Raw genomic sequence first — 17,847 nt, 5'->3', positions numbered from 1 at the left:
CTTTAACAGCAGGGCCTGAATTGCATGGGAAACCCGTTTCCCACCCGCAGCCAGTCAGATGGAGAGGCTGCCTGGCTGCAGGCAGGTAGACCTGTGACACTAGGCCGCAGAGAGGAGTGAGGAAGGGATTGGGTGGGGGCCGGGGTGGGCCAGCGGAGGATTGGGAGGGGGGTGGGGGAATGAGAGGATCGGGACTGGACTCCTGAGAATCGGGGGGGTCGGGGGCGGGAAGAATGGATCGGGGCCAAACTCCTGAATATCGGGGGGTGGGAGAGAAGATCAGGGCTGAAGGATCGGGGGGGGGGGGGTGGGAGAAAAGATTGGGGCTGGAAGACTGTTGGGTGGGAGAGAAGATCGGGGCCGGAGGATTGGGGGGTGGAAGAGAAGCTTCGGGGCCAGAGCATCGGTGGGGTGGGGTGAAGCATTAGGGGCGGGCTGAGGATCATCGGTGGGGGCGGGTAGTCTGGGAAGATGATCGGAGGCCTCATGGGGGGGTCTCCAATCGTGGAAGGTGGGTGACGCAGGGACCTTGGATTCAGGAGGTAAGTGTAAAGGTACTTACCTCCTGAATGCTGCAGCCCTCACCTTGCTGTAGATGGCAAGATTTACGATGTGTGCAAAAACCTGACCAGCTACAGTTCAACACAAAATGGAGGTTAAAGAAAAGGTTTCCAGCCTCATTATATTTAAATAGACCGCCTGCCTCCTGGCAGCCGGTTGAAAATTGAAGATTGGGCGTCAAGTGAGCGTTACACACTCCCTGACATCACGATCTGCTTAAACCCCATAATTTTCACGAGCGTTGACATCGGCAGTCCTGCTGCCCAGCTGAAAATGGAGGCGGCCCTGGGACCCACCAGTAGCGGGTGGAAATGTGGCGGCCGCCATTCCCCCCCCCCCGAATCAGGTGGTAACAGGTGGTGCTAAATCCCTGAATTTCTACGTCAATGCTTCTACAGTTGTCACAGTGACATGCAGATACTCTTCTCTACCCGCCGCCCCCCCGCCCCATTCATGGGGACTCTCTTTTTCACCCTCTTCCTCCCAATTTGTGAAGGCACTCTTGTTCTTCTCCCCTAATGCTGGTACTCTTCTTTGAATCAACATTCTCTACTGCTCCTGGCTCCTACCTGATGTTCCTACTGCTTTGCTCCAGGGATTGAACTCCATTCCATGCTGTGGATGGGAATACTTGATCTTGCAAAACTACCAGAACATCAGGTATCCCCACCACAAGGTGCAGCAGAGTTTCATCTCTGAAGCAAAGCAGCAACATCGTCCGCATCAGTTAGAAGCTGCCAATGGTCGTGAGGGGCAAAGTGGGGTGCGCTGCAGCACTTACAGCCAAGTACTTTTAAAGTGTATCAGCCAATTTGCACACACCAAAGTCCATAAACAGCTATGAGATAATTACCAGATAATCTGTTTTGGTGATGTTGATTGAGGGATAAATATTGGCCAGGACACTGGGGAGAACTCCCCTGCTCTTCTTCGATATAGTGCCATTTGATCTTTTACGTCCACCTGAGAAGGCAGACAGGGCATTGATTTATAATGTCTCCTCTGAAAGACGGCACCTCTGACAGTGCAACACTCCATCAGTACTGCTCTGGAGTGTCAGTCTAGATTTTGAGCTCAAGTCTTTGGAGTGGGACTTGAATCTATAACCTTCTGACTCAGAGGCATGTGTGCTACCAACTGGACCATGGCTGACAGGGTAGTACCACCTCCAAGGTGTGTGGAAGGTTTTGAAGAGCCATTGATTTTTTTTGCCTTCAAAATTAGACAGACTTGAGATCCAAAAACATTGACTGCCCACATAAAACATCTGGCATGTATAATTAATAACCTAATTTCCTTTGATATTGGCACCTGTCTGCATGATTTTTGATACCAACTTGCCTACTATGTTGTAAAACATCTGTCGACCTTGTTCACTTTCCAGAATACGGATTGAACAATAAAAGAATATAAAAATATGTTCACTCAAAACAGCAAAAGTGGGGGATATATGCTCAAAGATAAATGTGCTCAGCTAGCTCCGGCCAATATTTGAACCTCCGACCTCTCCAGCACAGTCCCTGCTGTAAAATATCAGCAGTGGTTTTGGCTGGTCCGCTACAAAGCCCCGAAGACTGCGGTAGAGGTGACCCCACGATGCCCAGTAACGGCGATCGATGAAGCAGGCGTTTAGCCGACGGGGCGGGGAGAGAGACGCTCACCGCTCACTACACCGGCAGGGCTTACAGCGCCTCAGATTGGCGGCTAGGCTGAGGCGTGCGGGAGCTGCACTGACACAACCCGCGCGACCCGGCGCTGATCTCAGGCTAGCGGGCAAAGTTTTTCTTCGGCAAGCGGAAGCTACACAAAAAAAAATGTCGGCAGCAAAAAAATTAACGCATATGTGTTGTTTTTTTTTAATGTGCCGGTGCCATCCTATGAAAAACAAAGATAAAATAACGGGTTGATTGACCAATGGTTGTCCTGGCGGGCAGGAGTGGTGTGGGCTTTCGCTCCCCAGTGACCCGAGAACATTCAGAGTGCAATTTATCTCTGCGATACACATTTACATTACACGAGCACATTTACATTATTTTTTTAAGTTTTCCCATTAATAACCTGAACCAAGAACGGACATTTCCTAAACATTTAGAAATAAAAATTGCAGTTTTCATAGAGCTTTTAACAGCGTCTTTTATTCATGATTTGTTTTCTCTTTTAAATGTAAAATCCAAGTTTTCCCCTGGTTGCTGGTTGACGTCAGCACTCCCCTCCCCCAGTCACATCCAGTAGAGCGCGGGTTTGGGTGTTTTTTGTAAAATATATCGCGAGATGTTCAGAGAGAGCGGAGCTGGGTTTTATTTTCTCATTTCCCTATAGCGATAGGGCTGAGAAGGAGAGAGAGCGCGCGGCTGGTATTTTACATTTCAGGGCAGATAAGCAACAGGGAGCGAAAAGGTCAGGGAGGAGAGGCTGGCAGACTGACTGACAGACTAAGTGACAAGTGCAGCTTGACGACATTGTTATGAGGAGAGGGAGTGAGTGCTAGTTTTGGAGGTGACTGGAACAGCCAAGGAAGCTGCTGTTGGTTTCAGTAACACACACACACGGGACCGACTGGGTTACACACATTGTCGCGCACACAGTAGCCACTGCACTCGCCGGGGACAAGGACTGCAGGAGAAGGGGCTCTAATCGCCGTCTCCGCACACACAGGTTGGGTTAGGGAGGAGACGGGCGGCTCCGAGTTGCCCACCTTGAGTCAACGAGCCAGGCTTGTCGCAGCCAGGTGCTGTCCATCGCTCGGGCCGCGGTAACATCGGAGACATCAGCAACAGCCGCCCGCCGTCATTATGGCTTCGACTACAACCTGTACCAGGTTCACGGACGACTACCAGCTCTTCGAGGAACTTGGAAAGTACGGCGGCAAATCTGTCATCTAGCTGATTTTTTAAAATTGCCATAGTTGCATTTCAAACATATTTTCTTTAATTGCGATAAGCATTAGTATTCCAGCGGAGGTTGGCATTAATGCTTCCATGTAGTGTAGTGTATCATTCTGCATGATTACGTTTTCTTATATGTAATTGTAAATGTCTAGGTATGTTATACTGCCTGCATACTCGAGGCATAAAATTCAGCAACACGTACGGTGCAGTTTTATCTCCTTTTGTAGCCAGTTTCGTTTGGCGGAGGAAAGTGTTCCATATATGAATTAATCCGGGTTCTGGTTTGTGCATCGAAAATCCTGAAATGTTTTATTTATGTTTTTATGTTGGCAAAACCTCTTAAACATTTTGGAAAACATAATTTCAAAATATTTCAAGACTCCAGTGCGCTTAATTATTTTGCTATTTTTGTTCATTGTATGTAAGGCTTTGCACTTTGCGCGCCAGCTGGATTGCAACAGTATTGTAATGTGGTGAGGGTTAGTTGACTACCTGTACCATTTTTGTTTGAACGATATATATATCTATATTTGTGATCGATTCCTTCAGGGGAGCATTCTCCGTGGTGAGGCGATGCATGAAAATCTCGACAGGACAGGAGTACGCTGCCAAAATCATCAACACCAAAAAATTGTCTGCCAGGGGTAGGTGTTTTAAAAATATATATTTTGCATCACACCATTCTTATTAATTTGCGCTGAATGCATTGCAGGAATGTTTAACGAGCAACAGTCAAAATGTCTGTCTCGTGGAATGAATCGGTGGAAGTGGTTTTAAAACGTTAAATTTTATAATCCTTGAAATGATGTCAATTTTCAAGAGGTTCGCACTTAAGAGTTTTAACATGGAGCAGGCGGAAATCGTGTGCGTGGTAATATTTTCTAAAAGTTTAATTATGAAAATGCATTGGGGGTTGAAATCAGTTAACTGGGGGGCACTAGTGAGAGTAACGTTGGCTTCACAAAATTCGCGTACAACAAACCTAGTTGTGCGAGTTAGATCGAGTCTATACTTGCATATCTAAATTTACTGTGTTTGGTGTCGGGAAGCAATCCAACCATTTGTAAACGCCCTTTTTTGGACTTGCCTATAAAACCAGGATTTTGCTTACATACATGTAAATACAGAGCTTCAGAGGCACCAGTCATTGTGAAAACAGTTGGTTTATGCCAATTATGTTGATTTATAATACGTTCCAAGGATAGTACATATCTGATGTTCTGAAAGTTTGTGTATGCAAACACCTGATGGTGTTTCATGCCAGTGAAATGATCGATCATGGATGTCAGTGGCGTGTTCTATTTGTGTGTACTTTTCCTTAGCCTCCTCTAACCCACAGCTTTTTAATGTTGTTTACCTTCTCTACTTAGTTGGCTCTGTGATTTGCTGACAGCAGTCATGGTTCTGCAGGTCCTGTCAGTTCCAGTAGCCAAGCAAGTGCTGCCGAAACTTAGTCAGTACAGAGGAGCATCATCTTTGAGCCCTTTATTAGAGTAAATAAGGCTTATAGCCATGGAAGGAGTATTCAGCCTGTCAGACTGTTAATCAGCCTGTGACTCCCTCCCCTAGTTCACATTGTCCTCTAAGGGAAAATGTGTGAAAATAACAACAAGCTATGAGGCTTACCTATGACTTTCACTTCTTTTAACTTGGACCACTATAGTTACAGGAAAATGCTAGGTTAAGACTATGCTTCTGTCAAGTATGTGGAAGATACATGCCTATATTTAATTAAAGGATCTATTCCGTGTGAGGTAGCCAGCTTCCTGATTAGTGCTTCTATCATCTTTGACATTGCTGAAGCTAGTGTGCAGAATCACAGCACTAAGTCATTGAGCCCTAGTTGCAAGAACCTACTGCTGTAGAAGTGCACAGTGGGGTATGAGAGGATCATTGGCAAAATGCCATGTCCCTGTGGCCCAGTCTTGAAGATATTGAAGACCAGCCGCTTCATAGCATATGTCAAACATGTTTGAATTTTGTAAATTGTTTTAAATGTGTGGATGTATTTTTCAAACATACTAAAGCATATTCAATTGTGTGTCAAATTATATTTGTATTAGTATTAATGCATCATTGGAATTTTTAAACCAGTGAACTCCATAAGTCATGAACCTTTAAGGTTCAAGTATGTTGTCATGATCCTCTGCACAAAAGAAGGAACAATCCATTGTCTATTGTATGGACTTATTTTAAATATATCCTGGAAGAAATCTTGGTTTGGACCAATAAATGATGACTAATGACAGTATGGCCACTACTTCAAAGCAGTTAATTCTAAAGCTCAGGAATGTGATAATTATCATTAGCAACTAAGATATTTTTATATTACAAGTCATAGTGTGTTGCTTTCCTTTTTGTCTAATGCCTAAACTAATTAGGAAGATCCTTTCAAACCAGAGAAAGGGCAGTAAGAATATAACGTCTCCCGCTCCCGCATCATTACCTCTGGTGTCCCTCAAGGATCGATCCTTGGCCCCCTCCTATTTCTAATCTACATGCTACCCCTTGGTGACATCATCTGGAAACGCAGCGTCAGTTTCCACATGTACACTGACGACACCCAGCTCTACCTCACCACCACTTCTCTCAACCCCTCCACAGTCTCTAAATTGTCTGACATCCAGTTCTGGATGAGCAGAAATTTTCTCCAATTAAATATTGGGAAGACTGAAGCCATTGTTTTCGGTCCCCGCCACAAACTCCATTCCCTAGCCACTGACTCCATCCCTCTCCCTAAAATCTGTCTGAGGCTGAACCACACTGTTCGCAACCTTGGTGTCATATTTGAGCCTGTAATGAGCTTCTGACCACGTATCCGCGGCATCATAACTTAGACTGCCTATTTCCACCTCCGTAACATCGCCCTTGACACAGCTCATCCGCTGCTGAAACCCTCATCCATGCCTTTGTTACCTCTAGACTTGACTATTCCAATGCACTCCTGGCTGGCCTCCCACATTCTACCCTACATAAACTTGAGGTCATCCAATACTCGGCTGCCTGTGTCCTAACTCGCACCAAGTCCTGTTCACTCATCACCCCTGTGCTCGCTGACCTACATTGGCTCCCGGTTAAGCAACACTGATTTCAAAATTCTCATCCTTGTTTTCAAATCCCTCCATGGCCTCGCCCCTCCCTATCTCTGTAATCTCCTTCAGCCCCACAACCCCCTGAGATACCTGTGCTGCTCCAATCCTGCCCTCTTGAGCATCCCTGATTATAATCGCTCAACCATTAGTGTCCGCGCCTTCTGTTGCTTATGGCCTAAGCTCTGGAATTCCCTGCCTAAACCTCTCCGCCTCTCTACCTCTCTTTCCTCCTTTAAGATGCTCCTTAAAACGTACCTCTTTCCTGCCCTAATTTCTCCTTATGTGGCTCGGTGTCATTTCTTTATCTTATAATACTCCTGTGAAGCACCTTGGGACATTTTACTATGTTAAAGGCACTATATAAATACAAGTTTTTTGTAGTTATAATGTATAATCAATAAACTGCATCAAAGCAGTGAAAACTTTTAGTAGGCATTTATGGGTTGCGATCAGTTATGTATACTTCATCTTCTTTAACACTTGGTTAGGATCAAAGGCACAGTATTTTATTGCATTGCACAATGGAGTGGTAGGAAGTTAGTTGTTCCTTTCTTGCACCCTCTCGGTCCCAGTCTCGGAACACCTCCCCCCATGAACCTACAGTGAGGGGTTATTTGGTTTAAAAGTATCAAATCACAAGTAGAAACAGATGGGCTGAGGTGGCTTTGATACTGAAAACTACTGAATTCATTTGTGACTTCTGTTTTTTTTACAAAAAGTGGATGTCCGGAATGCTCCGTATTTTGAAAATCTAAGTTAGTTACAATGCTAAATTGAGTTTTTATTACACTTTGAAAATAAACGTGATAATCTAGTATTCACTTGTGAATTTTGGAAATAAAAGCTGGTATCTGATAAATTGTTTCAATATTAAGTAAATCTAGTATTTGTTTATAAATTCATCATACACAATCTTTTTGAGCCAATTAGGAAACTGGTTCAATTCTAAAACTAGAGAGCTATATTCCTGAACTAGATATTCAAATTGCTTCTGGATTTGAAGCTGCAATTAAAAATTCATAACCTGTTTTGGGCATGTTTATTCAACCGAAGTGGCTGTTTTGTAAATGTTATGTAGCTTTGTTTACTGACAGCACTTAAACACAATAGTTAAGGCAGTTTATTGTTTCAAAGTGAATTATAGTAACCTGCTTTTGAGATACCCAATGTTCATTGTTGGTGTTGCCTACAGTAAAATGATAGGTATTGCAACATGTAAAAAGAGAGACTCCAATTCACCTATTGTAGCTGTATAGTTTCAGCATTGGATTTCAGTTCTGGATCCCAGTTTTTATATTTCAGTGCCAGGATCCAGGTTTGAATCCCAGCTTTATCATGCTGAATTTTTTTTGCATTCCCAATGAGTCGCATTTGGGGTAACTAGACAAAGTGTCTCATTAGTAAGGGTGGGAGAGAGGAAAATTAGCCGGATGGACTCTTGCATACTGCAGTAACCTCCAGTATTGGCAACACCCAAAGAGAAGTCTGTAACCAAGGTCACACAGTTTGGGTTGGAGATGGGGATGTAATAGGGACAAAACTCTATGGCAGCTGAGAGGATTGCCTATTCAGAACTAGGGTTGCAAAATTCTGGGAATTTTTAAGAGGAAACTTTCCATGGGAATTTTGAGGTTTTTTTGCACACTGATGGTTTTTGCCTCTGACCCTTATATTATCTTTGTCGTCAAAATAGACATACTGTTCCATACAAATAAAAACAGGCTTTCAAAACTTTATTTAGGTTATAATTTTGAACTTTATTGAACCCCCACAAAAAAGACCCATCTAAAATAAAATAAAAAGAGCGTCCGCTTATTTAGCCTGTAATTTGTCCTTATTTTGTCCCTTTGAGTCTTCTACTCATGAGTCTTCTGAGTCTTCTACTCCTCATTGCTCCTCCTGATTCTCTGACTCTGGCTCTGACGTGTCCATTTCCTCCTCTGTGTCAGTGTCTAGCTGTGTGGTGGACACTTCTGTATCTGGCTCAATAAGTTGTAGGTTCGCCCGGATAGCCACCAGTTTCTCCACTCTCTTGTTAGTCAGCCTGTTGCGCACCTTTGTATGCGTATTCCCAAAAAGTGACCAGTTTCGTTCAGAGGCCGCTGATGAAGGTGGGATTTGGAGTATCACCGATGCAATAGGTGACAGGGCCTCAGATGCACAAAGTCCCTTCCACCAGGTATGTGCACTGATATGCTTGCATGATTCCCATATCCCATCCCCATTCCAAAGACCTTGCTTGGTAGAGAACTTTGCCAGACTTCCCAGAACTTTGCCCACATCCAGATTGAGATGGTGTGAGAGGGTAGAAATCACACTGTAAGCGCTGTTGATCTGTTCTCCAGAAAGTATTGGTCTCCCAACATGCTTTGAGTCCAGCATGTATGCTGCAGCATGAATCGGCTTGACACAAAATTCTTGACGCGTCTGTATGAATTGAACAATTGCCTTCTCCTCTGCTTTGAGCAGCAGGGATGTGGGTAGGGCAATGCTGATTTGTTCTTTTAAATCAGTAAAAAGCCTGAGAACATCTGACAAGACAGCGTCATCTCCTTCAATCTGAGCAATTGCAGATGCTACTGGTGAGAGTAGTTTAAGGCTGCTAACCACTCTCCCAAAACACATCATCCAGCAGTATTTTCTTGATGGTGGTTTCCATATCCCCAGACTGGGATATTGCCATTTCTTGCAGCGACTCCTTACCCTCCAGAAGGCTGTTGTACATTATGACAACACCACCCCATCTAGTGTTGTTGGGCAGCTTCAGTGTGGTGTTCTTGTTCTTTGTCATTTGCTTGGAGTTGTAGGTTGCTGCAACTACCTGTTTTCCCCTGACATACTTAACAACTTGCTTGGCTCTCTTGTACAGTGCTTCCATGGTTCTCAAACCCATGATGTCCTTGAGGAGCAGGTTAAGCCCATGAGCTGCGCACCCAATAGACTTAATATGAGGGTAGGCCTCCTCCACTTGAGCCCAAGCAGCCTTCATATTCGCAGCATTGTCAGTAACTACTGCAAAGACCTTTTGTGATCCAAGATCGTTGATGACCGCTTTCAGCTCATCAGCAATGTATGTGCCTGTGCGTCTGTTGTCCTTCGTGTCTGTGCTCTTGAAGAACACTGGGAGAGGAGTGGAGACGATGTCGTTTATGATGCCCTCCCCTCGTACATTTGACCACCCATCTGAGATAACTGCAACACAGTCTGCCATCGCTATCGTTTCTTTGAGCTTTCCTTGGACTCTTATACTCAGCCTCCAGCAAATAAGTAGACAAAGCATGCCTGGTGGGAGGACAGTATGCAGGGCGAATAACATTGAAAAATCTCTTCCAGTACACATTGGCTGTGAGCATGAGGGGTGAGCCTGTTGCATATACAGCTCGAGCAAGGCACTCATCTGCATTCTTCTGGCTATGGTTATCCATTGTATCAAAGAACCTTCCAAGTGGGCCAGGAGTTGCTGCTGCTAAGGAGCCTGATGCTGAATGAGAACCATCATCTTCTTGAATGGAAGCAGAGGAACTCTGGGCTGACTGCTGTGAGCTTTGAGTGAAGTTGTTGCATTTGGATAAATGCTGCTGCATCTTTGTGGCATTCTTTACATATGGCTTTCTACAGTGTTTGCACATGTACACAGTCTTTCCATCTTTAATGCCTGGGGTAAAATGCTTCCACACATCCGACGGTAAACGTGGCATTGTTCTATGCAGAGAAATAAAGGGCATTCATCTCTGTGTCGAACTGCGGTCGATCAGCACGATTGTAACAGGGTGAGTACATTTTTGCTGATGCTCCATGTGATGGAAGCATGACTTGTACACACACGACGCTACATCACCAATAGTGTATTATTTTGTATATTTTAAATTGAAGGACAACAGAGTTCAACAAGTAACTGGTTTATTTGGTATAAAGTCTGATTTACTTACTGCATCATCACAACATCAGCAGAAAACAAAATGACTTCCCTCAGGACCCCTAACCTGGATCTTAAAAAAACTATAGCAGTCTTACAGATGCCTGCAGGCCAATCACAATTCGATATGCAAATATTACAAATAGAGGGAGCTAATTGCTCATCCACTCATCCAACCAATCAGGACACATTTGTTCACAGTCACACACAAAACTTGTAATTATTAAAACAAGCCAAGTAAGAAGATAAACATATATTGATTAAGAAATTCCTTAATAATTAAGATTCCATCTCTGTTAGTAATTTTAAGAGAGGACCTGTGGGGGGGAAAAAAAAGAAAGAAATACAAAAAAAACAATATTATGCTAGCATGTGCTTTTTTGGGCAAAATTCCCAAGCTAAATTTCCCGTGGAAATTTACCGGAAACTTTCCACCCCTTTGCAACCCTATTCAGAACACACACAAGCAAGTTGTTTAGGCAATATTTATACCCGGTCTCTCTCAGCGTACTTTGTCACTTTTGTTCAAGGAATGCTAGAATCATTGCACCATAAGCAGTTAGCATAGGCATATTCTAGCACCTTACCATGTTCTTGGGATGCTATACCAACTGATTACTTTTGAAGTGCAGTCACTGTTATGTAGCAGCCAATTTGCATGAAGTGCAGTCACTGTTATGTAGCAGCCAATTTGCATGCAGCAAGGTTCCTCTAAAGGTGAATGAATGAGAAGGCATTTTCATTGCTCCACCATTGGTAGCTGTGCCTTCAGTGCCTAGGCCCTAAGTGCTGGAATTCCCTCCCTAAACCGCTCTGCCTCTTCCTTTTTAAGATGCTCCTAAAAACCTACCTCTTTGACCAAGCTTTTGGTCACCTCCTAATATCTCCTTCTGCGGCTTGCTGTTCAATTTTGTTTTGTAATGCTCCTGTGAAGCACCTTGGTACGTTTTACTACTTTAAAGATGCTATATAAATACAGTTGTTGTTCATGTCTCCCTGCTGCCTCTTTCCCATGTCTTTGGTGATCTCTTTTGGCAGCTTGCTCAGTTGTCCTGTTGCTCTCTCACCACTTATCACTCCCTCCTATCGCTAGCAAACCACGAGAACTCTTTGCTCCTTGCCCCCCGCCCCTCCCCCCCCAGCTGGGCAATCCTGCTACATGCCTCCTACCTACCTGCAACAGGTTTCCTATAATACCATAGGCTTTTGGAAAAAGAAAGATAGAAAATTGATTACATAACTAAATAAATGTAATATCAATAATCAAGACAAGTGATCTACAATTTCTTTGAAAATATGCACATCATCACGTAAAGTGAATATGAAAATACAAGCATTCATACTCTCTATAACAAAAACATTGGGGGAATTTTAATGTGGGTGAGCGCATGGGTTTGGGTGCCGTTGAGGGATGAAATCATGGAAAAATGTGATTGCGTCAGGAAGCCGGCTCCAACCCGCTGACTTCTGCATTTGATTCCAGCGCATTGGGCTGCATGCGCGCAACCCCTCGGGAGAGGCGGGTTGTCAATTTCAAGATGTTAATCGCTCAATTAGAGCAATATTGACGTGGGGTTTGCAATTTAACTTTGTGTCCATCGTTTCCCAGGCTTCCTGGAACTCACCAGTGAAAGCAAGGCGAGAACACCGGCAATTGAGGGGATGAAGACATGACTGGGAAATATGCCATGAAGTACTCAGTGCGCACAGCTGCTTACTTACCTGCTTGTGTGAACGGGTTTGTTCACAGTACTTGTGCTGAGAGGTTACGTTACGCACTTTTGAATTTAATTTACACACTTTGCTTTACAATTTGGAGGTTCAGAGGTCTGATCGGCACTTTGGAGATATGATCTATCAGATCAGCATGGGTGTCACTCACGCGGTGTTACTTTGGAATTCGGATGAGGACCAAGATGACCAGCAGAAGCTGCACCAGGAGGGGCAGGAGCTGCACCAGCAACAGCCTGCTGCTCACAGACCTGCAGCTCCACAGGAGAGAGGGGATCAGCAGAAAGGTGCAGCTTGCTGGAGGCCATACCCGGCACACAGGTTCTAGAGGCGCAGGATAAACTTCCTCAACACGTCAGAACACCAGTGTCTGAGGAGGCTCAGGGTGTTATGTCAGGTGGTGGCAGACATTTGCAGCCTGCTGGAACTGGACCTGGTGGCCACGCTTTACCAGCGACTGTCAAAGCCACCACCGCCCTCAAGCTTTTGCCTCTGGATCCTTCCAGGGCTCTGATGGAGACATTTGTAGGATCTCCCAGTCGGTGGCCCACAAATGCATAAGGCAGGTGACTGATGGCTTTTTTACCAGGACCGGCAATTATGTCACCTTTTCCTGCGATGTCCCAGTCAAAATGAGTGGGCGCTCAGGTTTGCGGCTCTGGCTGGCTTCCCACAGGTGCAGGACGTCATCGACTGCATGTGGCAATTAAGGCACCCATAGATCACCCAGGAGTGTTCGCCAGCTGCAAGGGCTTCCACTCCATCAATGTGCAGCTGGTGTGCTATCACAAAAAGATCTTTATGCAAGTGTGCGCATGATTCCCGGGCAGCTGCCATGATGCTTTAATTCTGCGCCAGTCCACCCTCCCTGATCTCTTCGCACCTCAAAGCAGTGTTACTGGCTGGCTGCTCCGAGACCAGGGATACCCACTTACAAATTTTAACTCTTCCTTTTCCTAGCACTCCTACATGGTGCAACCTCTATGGCTTCGGCAGAGGTTGAGGCAGGCTGCTCAGATCTCTTCGGACTGCTGAGATGCTCTTGGGCTCAAAAACCCAGAGGTTGTCGGACATGAGGGACCCACCAAAAACTGCTTCACCTACACCTGTGCAGGGGCAGCCTCGGCCATCGAGATCGAGGCAGCATGTGGGATACTGACTGAAGGCGGGGGGGGTGGCGGGGAAACGGCACAACACGTGAGAAGTGGAAGTGCTTTGAGCCAAGTCCCCACTTCTATGTCACTTTTCACCATCATGCCTCTCATGGCCCAGCTGCACTTCATTGCTAGCAATGTGCTGGAGAACATTTTACTGCAGAGCAGTGGGGCAATGAGCAGCCAAGGCTAGGGTATCATTCATCTTATTTAAGGTGTCATTTGTAGTGTGCAAGCCATGCATGCACTTGTGCGATTGCTGCGTTTGATGCTCCATGAAGTTGGCCACTCTTTCTATGGATGAAGACATCATCGGAAACACCTGCGACATCATGCCACACCTGTTTGAGATGGACTCCTCCAACCTCTCTGCAGTGGTGCACGATATGGTTGGAACACCTACCAGTACATCACACATTCTCTGCTGCTGCTCAAGAAGTATCCTGTTTGTCGACGGCCCCGGAGGTACTATCTGCTTTATTGATCCCACCGGAGTGTGAGTATCTGAGCTGGTGCATGGTCTGCATAAGTCATGTGATGGTGCACCCTCAGAGGGAGTGACCTCCTCTGAGGAGTCGGCGACAGCGACCTGGACCACCACCACCTGGGGGACGCGTGAAGGCCCTGTGGGAGATAAAGACATGAATGAGTACTGTGAAGGTAAAAATGTTTGTTTGAAGTTCTCATTGTACACGTGATTATATTTCACTCGCTGTTCAAGTCCACATGAGTGAGTGTTGTATGCCATGTAGCTGTCTGATATTTAATTCTGTCACCAGGTAGCAGGGAGGCCCCCATCTCATCATCTCCGATGGCCAGGCACGCCGAGACTTTGTTGATCTCCAGTGCCTCCTCCTCTGCAGCTGTTCATGGCGAGATGGCTGGAGAACCACCTCCGGTTCTCTGCCTCTCCCTTGTGTTCTGTACTCTCTTCTCCTGCAAGGAGGGAAAGAAGATATCAATGAGTGAGAGTAATGGCATGTGTTGAACGGATGGATGGAGAGCATTTGTTGAGGGTGATTGAAGGAGAGGAATGACATTGCATAAGGATGAGGATGAATGTTAATGGCACATGGATAGATGGGGATGTGAGGCAGTGCATATACAGATAGGGATGGGTGCACCTGCAGGCTAAGTTGGTGCAGGAGTAGGCTTGAGAAGGCAGAGTGAGGGGGTTGGGGGTGATTCGCACATCAGGATGTATGTGAATGTGCCATTGCTCTCGCCTTTCTTGCAATGCTTCGATCATTGAACCACTTTCTGCATTAAATCCAGGAGTGTGGCACCACGCTCCTGCTGCTGACCTCTTGTTCCATCTTCAACTGCGCCTTCTTGATGTCCCCAGCTGGCTTCTTTCTCCCATTGCTAGGGAACAGTATATCCCTCAGGGTCCTCTGAGACCCCAGCAGCACATCCAGGGAGGGGTCACTGAAGCGGGGCGCAGCCTTTGACCTTCTACCTTCCACGGCAACACATTTTCTCTCCTCGCCTCCAACTGCTTCAACTTTGCATGTTTGGAGTGTCCCTTTAAATAGTGGAATTTAAATCATGTCATGTGAGTCGTCAGCCCACCCGCTGACGCTAATTGGTCAGGAAACCCAGAAATCAATGTTAAAAAGCCACTGACTGATGCGTTTCACATACTTCCGGGTTTCCCATGTGTTCTGCCGCCTCCCACTACCAGCGTGTCTGAACATAATATGTCATAAAATATCAGATCCTGACTGCCCATGAGCAATGCCATGGGAGATTTCAGAGTTATTATTAAAAGGGTACATCTGTCACTCATTTCCTGTCTGTTACACTTTGTATCATACTCCGCTTTCTGTGTCACACTTCAAAGAGCAGAATAAAGGAACTCTCAAGGAAGACACAAAACTGGAGCCAGGATATCTGCAACTTTTTAATTAACATCTGTAGGAACTCTGTGTTTATTTACTAACAATTTAATTTTGTAGCTGCAAGGGGCAATATACCTACACTTCAGTATTTTACATAGTGTAATATTCCTCAACTTGTAAATAGCACATCCTCTGACTTACCATGAGCAGTGCCCTGGGAGATTTGCATTAACAGGGCTAAATTTTGCCAGCGCTCAGCGTGCGGGTTTGTAGGCAGGTCCGCTGTCAAAATCACAAAGATTGACAGCGGGTCGGTATCCCGCTGTAAACCCGCCTCCTTGTCAGTTTCCCCAAGTGTCGGGTCTATCATCCCTGAACAGACCCAACACCAAGCGGCTGGTCAGCCAATTTAGATTGTTAAAAGCTTATTAAAAGGTAGTTAAGAACCATTTTACCAGGTTTTCAGCGAGGTTCCCGGAGAGCGGCTATCACATCAGGCAAGTGTGTCGGGTTCTCAATGACTGAATTGCTGTGAATAGGTGACAACTGCAAAAGTGGTCTAAAACCTACCATTTCACAGCTGTTCACTTCCCAATCTTAGAAGCTGGAGCATTAATGATTTGGAACCCATTTTTGAGCTTTATGCACTTTTGAAGTGTTTGGAGTAATTTCTCTATCCACTGTCACCTCCTTGGAACAACCTATCTCAACACTGACAGATTACTTCTGTCATCTCAACCTCACCTGCCATCTATTCCATCAGCATCGGTGCCCTTGGAAAAAATCTCACCTTGGTCCTCAGAATCCCAACACGATCAGCCCCAACACCAGCATCACCGGGCACACCAGCAGCACCAATATCCACACCAGCCTTCTCTGCAATCAACTGATGCCGCCCTGGACACAGGGTATCATCACCCGTGCACATTGCTGCCTGGGATGCCAGCGATGGCCTCACCATGTCCAGATTTGCTTTACTTAACACTGTACACCCTGGCTGCCACATGATGCACCAGGTTAAAGGGTAAGACGATACATGATCAGTGGTGTACATTTAAGGAGTTATTTTACAACTTCCAAAAAATATATATTCCACTGAGAAGAAAAGGGTGTAAAAGAAAAGACAGCCATCCGTGGCTAAGTAAAGAAATTAAGGATAGTATTCGACTAAAAACAAGGGCATATAAGGTAGCCAAATCTAGTGGGAGGATAGAGGATTGGGAAACTTTAAAAGACAGCAAAAATTAACAAAAAGATTGATTAAGAAAGGGAAGATAGATTATGAAAGTAAATTAGCAAAAAATATAAAAACAGATAAGAGTTTTTATAGTTATATAAGAAGAAAAAGGGTGGCTAAAGTAAATGTTGGTCCCTTAGAGGATGAGACCGGGAAATTAATGGTGGGAAATATGGAGATGGCAAAAACACTGAATATTTTGTATCAGTCTTTACAGTAGAGGACACTTAAGAATATCCCAACACTGGACAAACAGGGGGCTATAGGGGGGGAGGAGCTAAACACGATCAAAATCACTAAGGAAGTGGTACTCGGTAAAATAATGGGACTCAAGGCGGATAAATCACCTGGACCTGATGGCTTACATCCTAGGGTCTTGAGGGAAGTGGCGGTAGGGATTGTGGATACATTGGTAATAATTTTCCAAAACTCCCTGGACTCAGCAAAGGTCCCGGCAGACTGGAAAACTGCTAATGTAACACCCTTATTTAAAAAGGGCAGTAGACAGAAGGCTGGAAACTATAGACCGGTTAGCCTAACATCTGTGGTAGGTAAAATTTTGGAGTCCATTATTAAGGAGACAGTAACAGGACATTTGGATAATCATAATTTAATAGGACAAAGTCAGCATGGTTTTATGAAGGGGAAGTCATGTTTGACAAATTTGCTGGAGTTCTTTGAGGAAGTAACATATAGGGTGGATAAAGGGGAACCAGTGGACGTAGTGTATTTAGACTTCCAAAAGGCATTTGACAAGGTGCCACACAAAAGATTATTGCTTAAGATAAAAAATCACGGGATTGGGGGTAATATTCTGGCATGGATAGATGATTAGCTATCTAACAGAAGGCAGAGAGTTGAGATAAATGGTTCATTCTCAGACTGGCAATCAGTAACTAGTGGTGTTCCGCAGGGGTCAGTGCTGGGTCCCCAACTCTTTACAATCTATATTAACGATTTGGAGGAGGAGACCGAGTGTAACATATCAAGTTTGCAGATGATACTAAGATGGGGGGGAAAGTAGTGAGTGAGGAGGACATAAAAAAACCTGCAAGGGGACATAGACAGGCTAAGTAAGTGGGCAGAGATTTGGCAGATGGAATACAATACTGGAAAGTGTGAGGTTATGCACTTTGGCAGGAAAAATCGTAGAGCAAGTTATTATCTTAATGGCAAGAAACTGGAAAGTACTGAAGTACAAAGGGATCTGGGGGTCCTGGTGCACGAAACTCAGAAGGTTAGTATGCAGGTGCAGCAAGTGATTAAGAAGGCCAATGGAATGTTGGCTTTCATTGCTAGGGGGATAGAATATAAAAATAGGGAGGTATTGCTTCAGTTGTACAAGGTATTGGTGAGACCGCACCTGGAATACTGCGTACAGTTTTGGTGTCCATACTTGAGGACATACTTGCTCTCGTGTCAGTACA

At 45.0% G+C, this 17,847-nt stretch overlaps 1 protein-coding gene across 46 annotated transcripts in view; it reads left to right on the top strand.

Moving 5' to 3' along the window:
* Positions 1–2,419: 2,419 nt before the first annotated feature.
* LOC147122949 (calcium/calmodulin-dependent protein kinase type II subunit delta) overlaps positions 2,420–17,847 on the top strand; it is a 508,322-nt gene continuing 492,894 nt past the window's right edge. For 6 of the 46 annotated variants that reach the window (XM_085962522.1, XM_085962283.1, XM_085962287.1 and 3 more), the window contains exons 1-2: positions 2,433–3,418; positions 3,999–4,093. In XM_085962522.1, the coding sequence (XP_085818648.1) occupies positions 3,354–3,418; positions 3,999–4,093 (160 nt within the window). In that variant the 5' untranslated portion in view covers positions 2,433–3,353. Of the gene's footprint in view, positions 3,419–3,998; positions 4,094–17,847 lie in introns of all 46 variants that reach the window. The other 40 variants (XM_085962277.1, XM_085962279.1, XM_085962567.1 and 37 more) reach the window with 20 other exon arrangements.

Source organism: Somniosus microcephalus, chromosome 2, assembly GCF_052327205.1.
Source record: "Somniosus microcephalus isolate GS21.2 chromosome 2, FLI_Smic_1.0, whole genome shotgun sequence".
NCBI classification, from domain to species: domain Eukaryota; kingdom Metazoa; phylum Chordata; class Chondrichthyes; order Squaliformes; family Somniosidae; genus Somniosus; species Somniosus microcephalus.
Note: the sequence above shows the minus strand (reverse complement) of the source record. Positions and strands in the feature narration are given on the sequence as shown.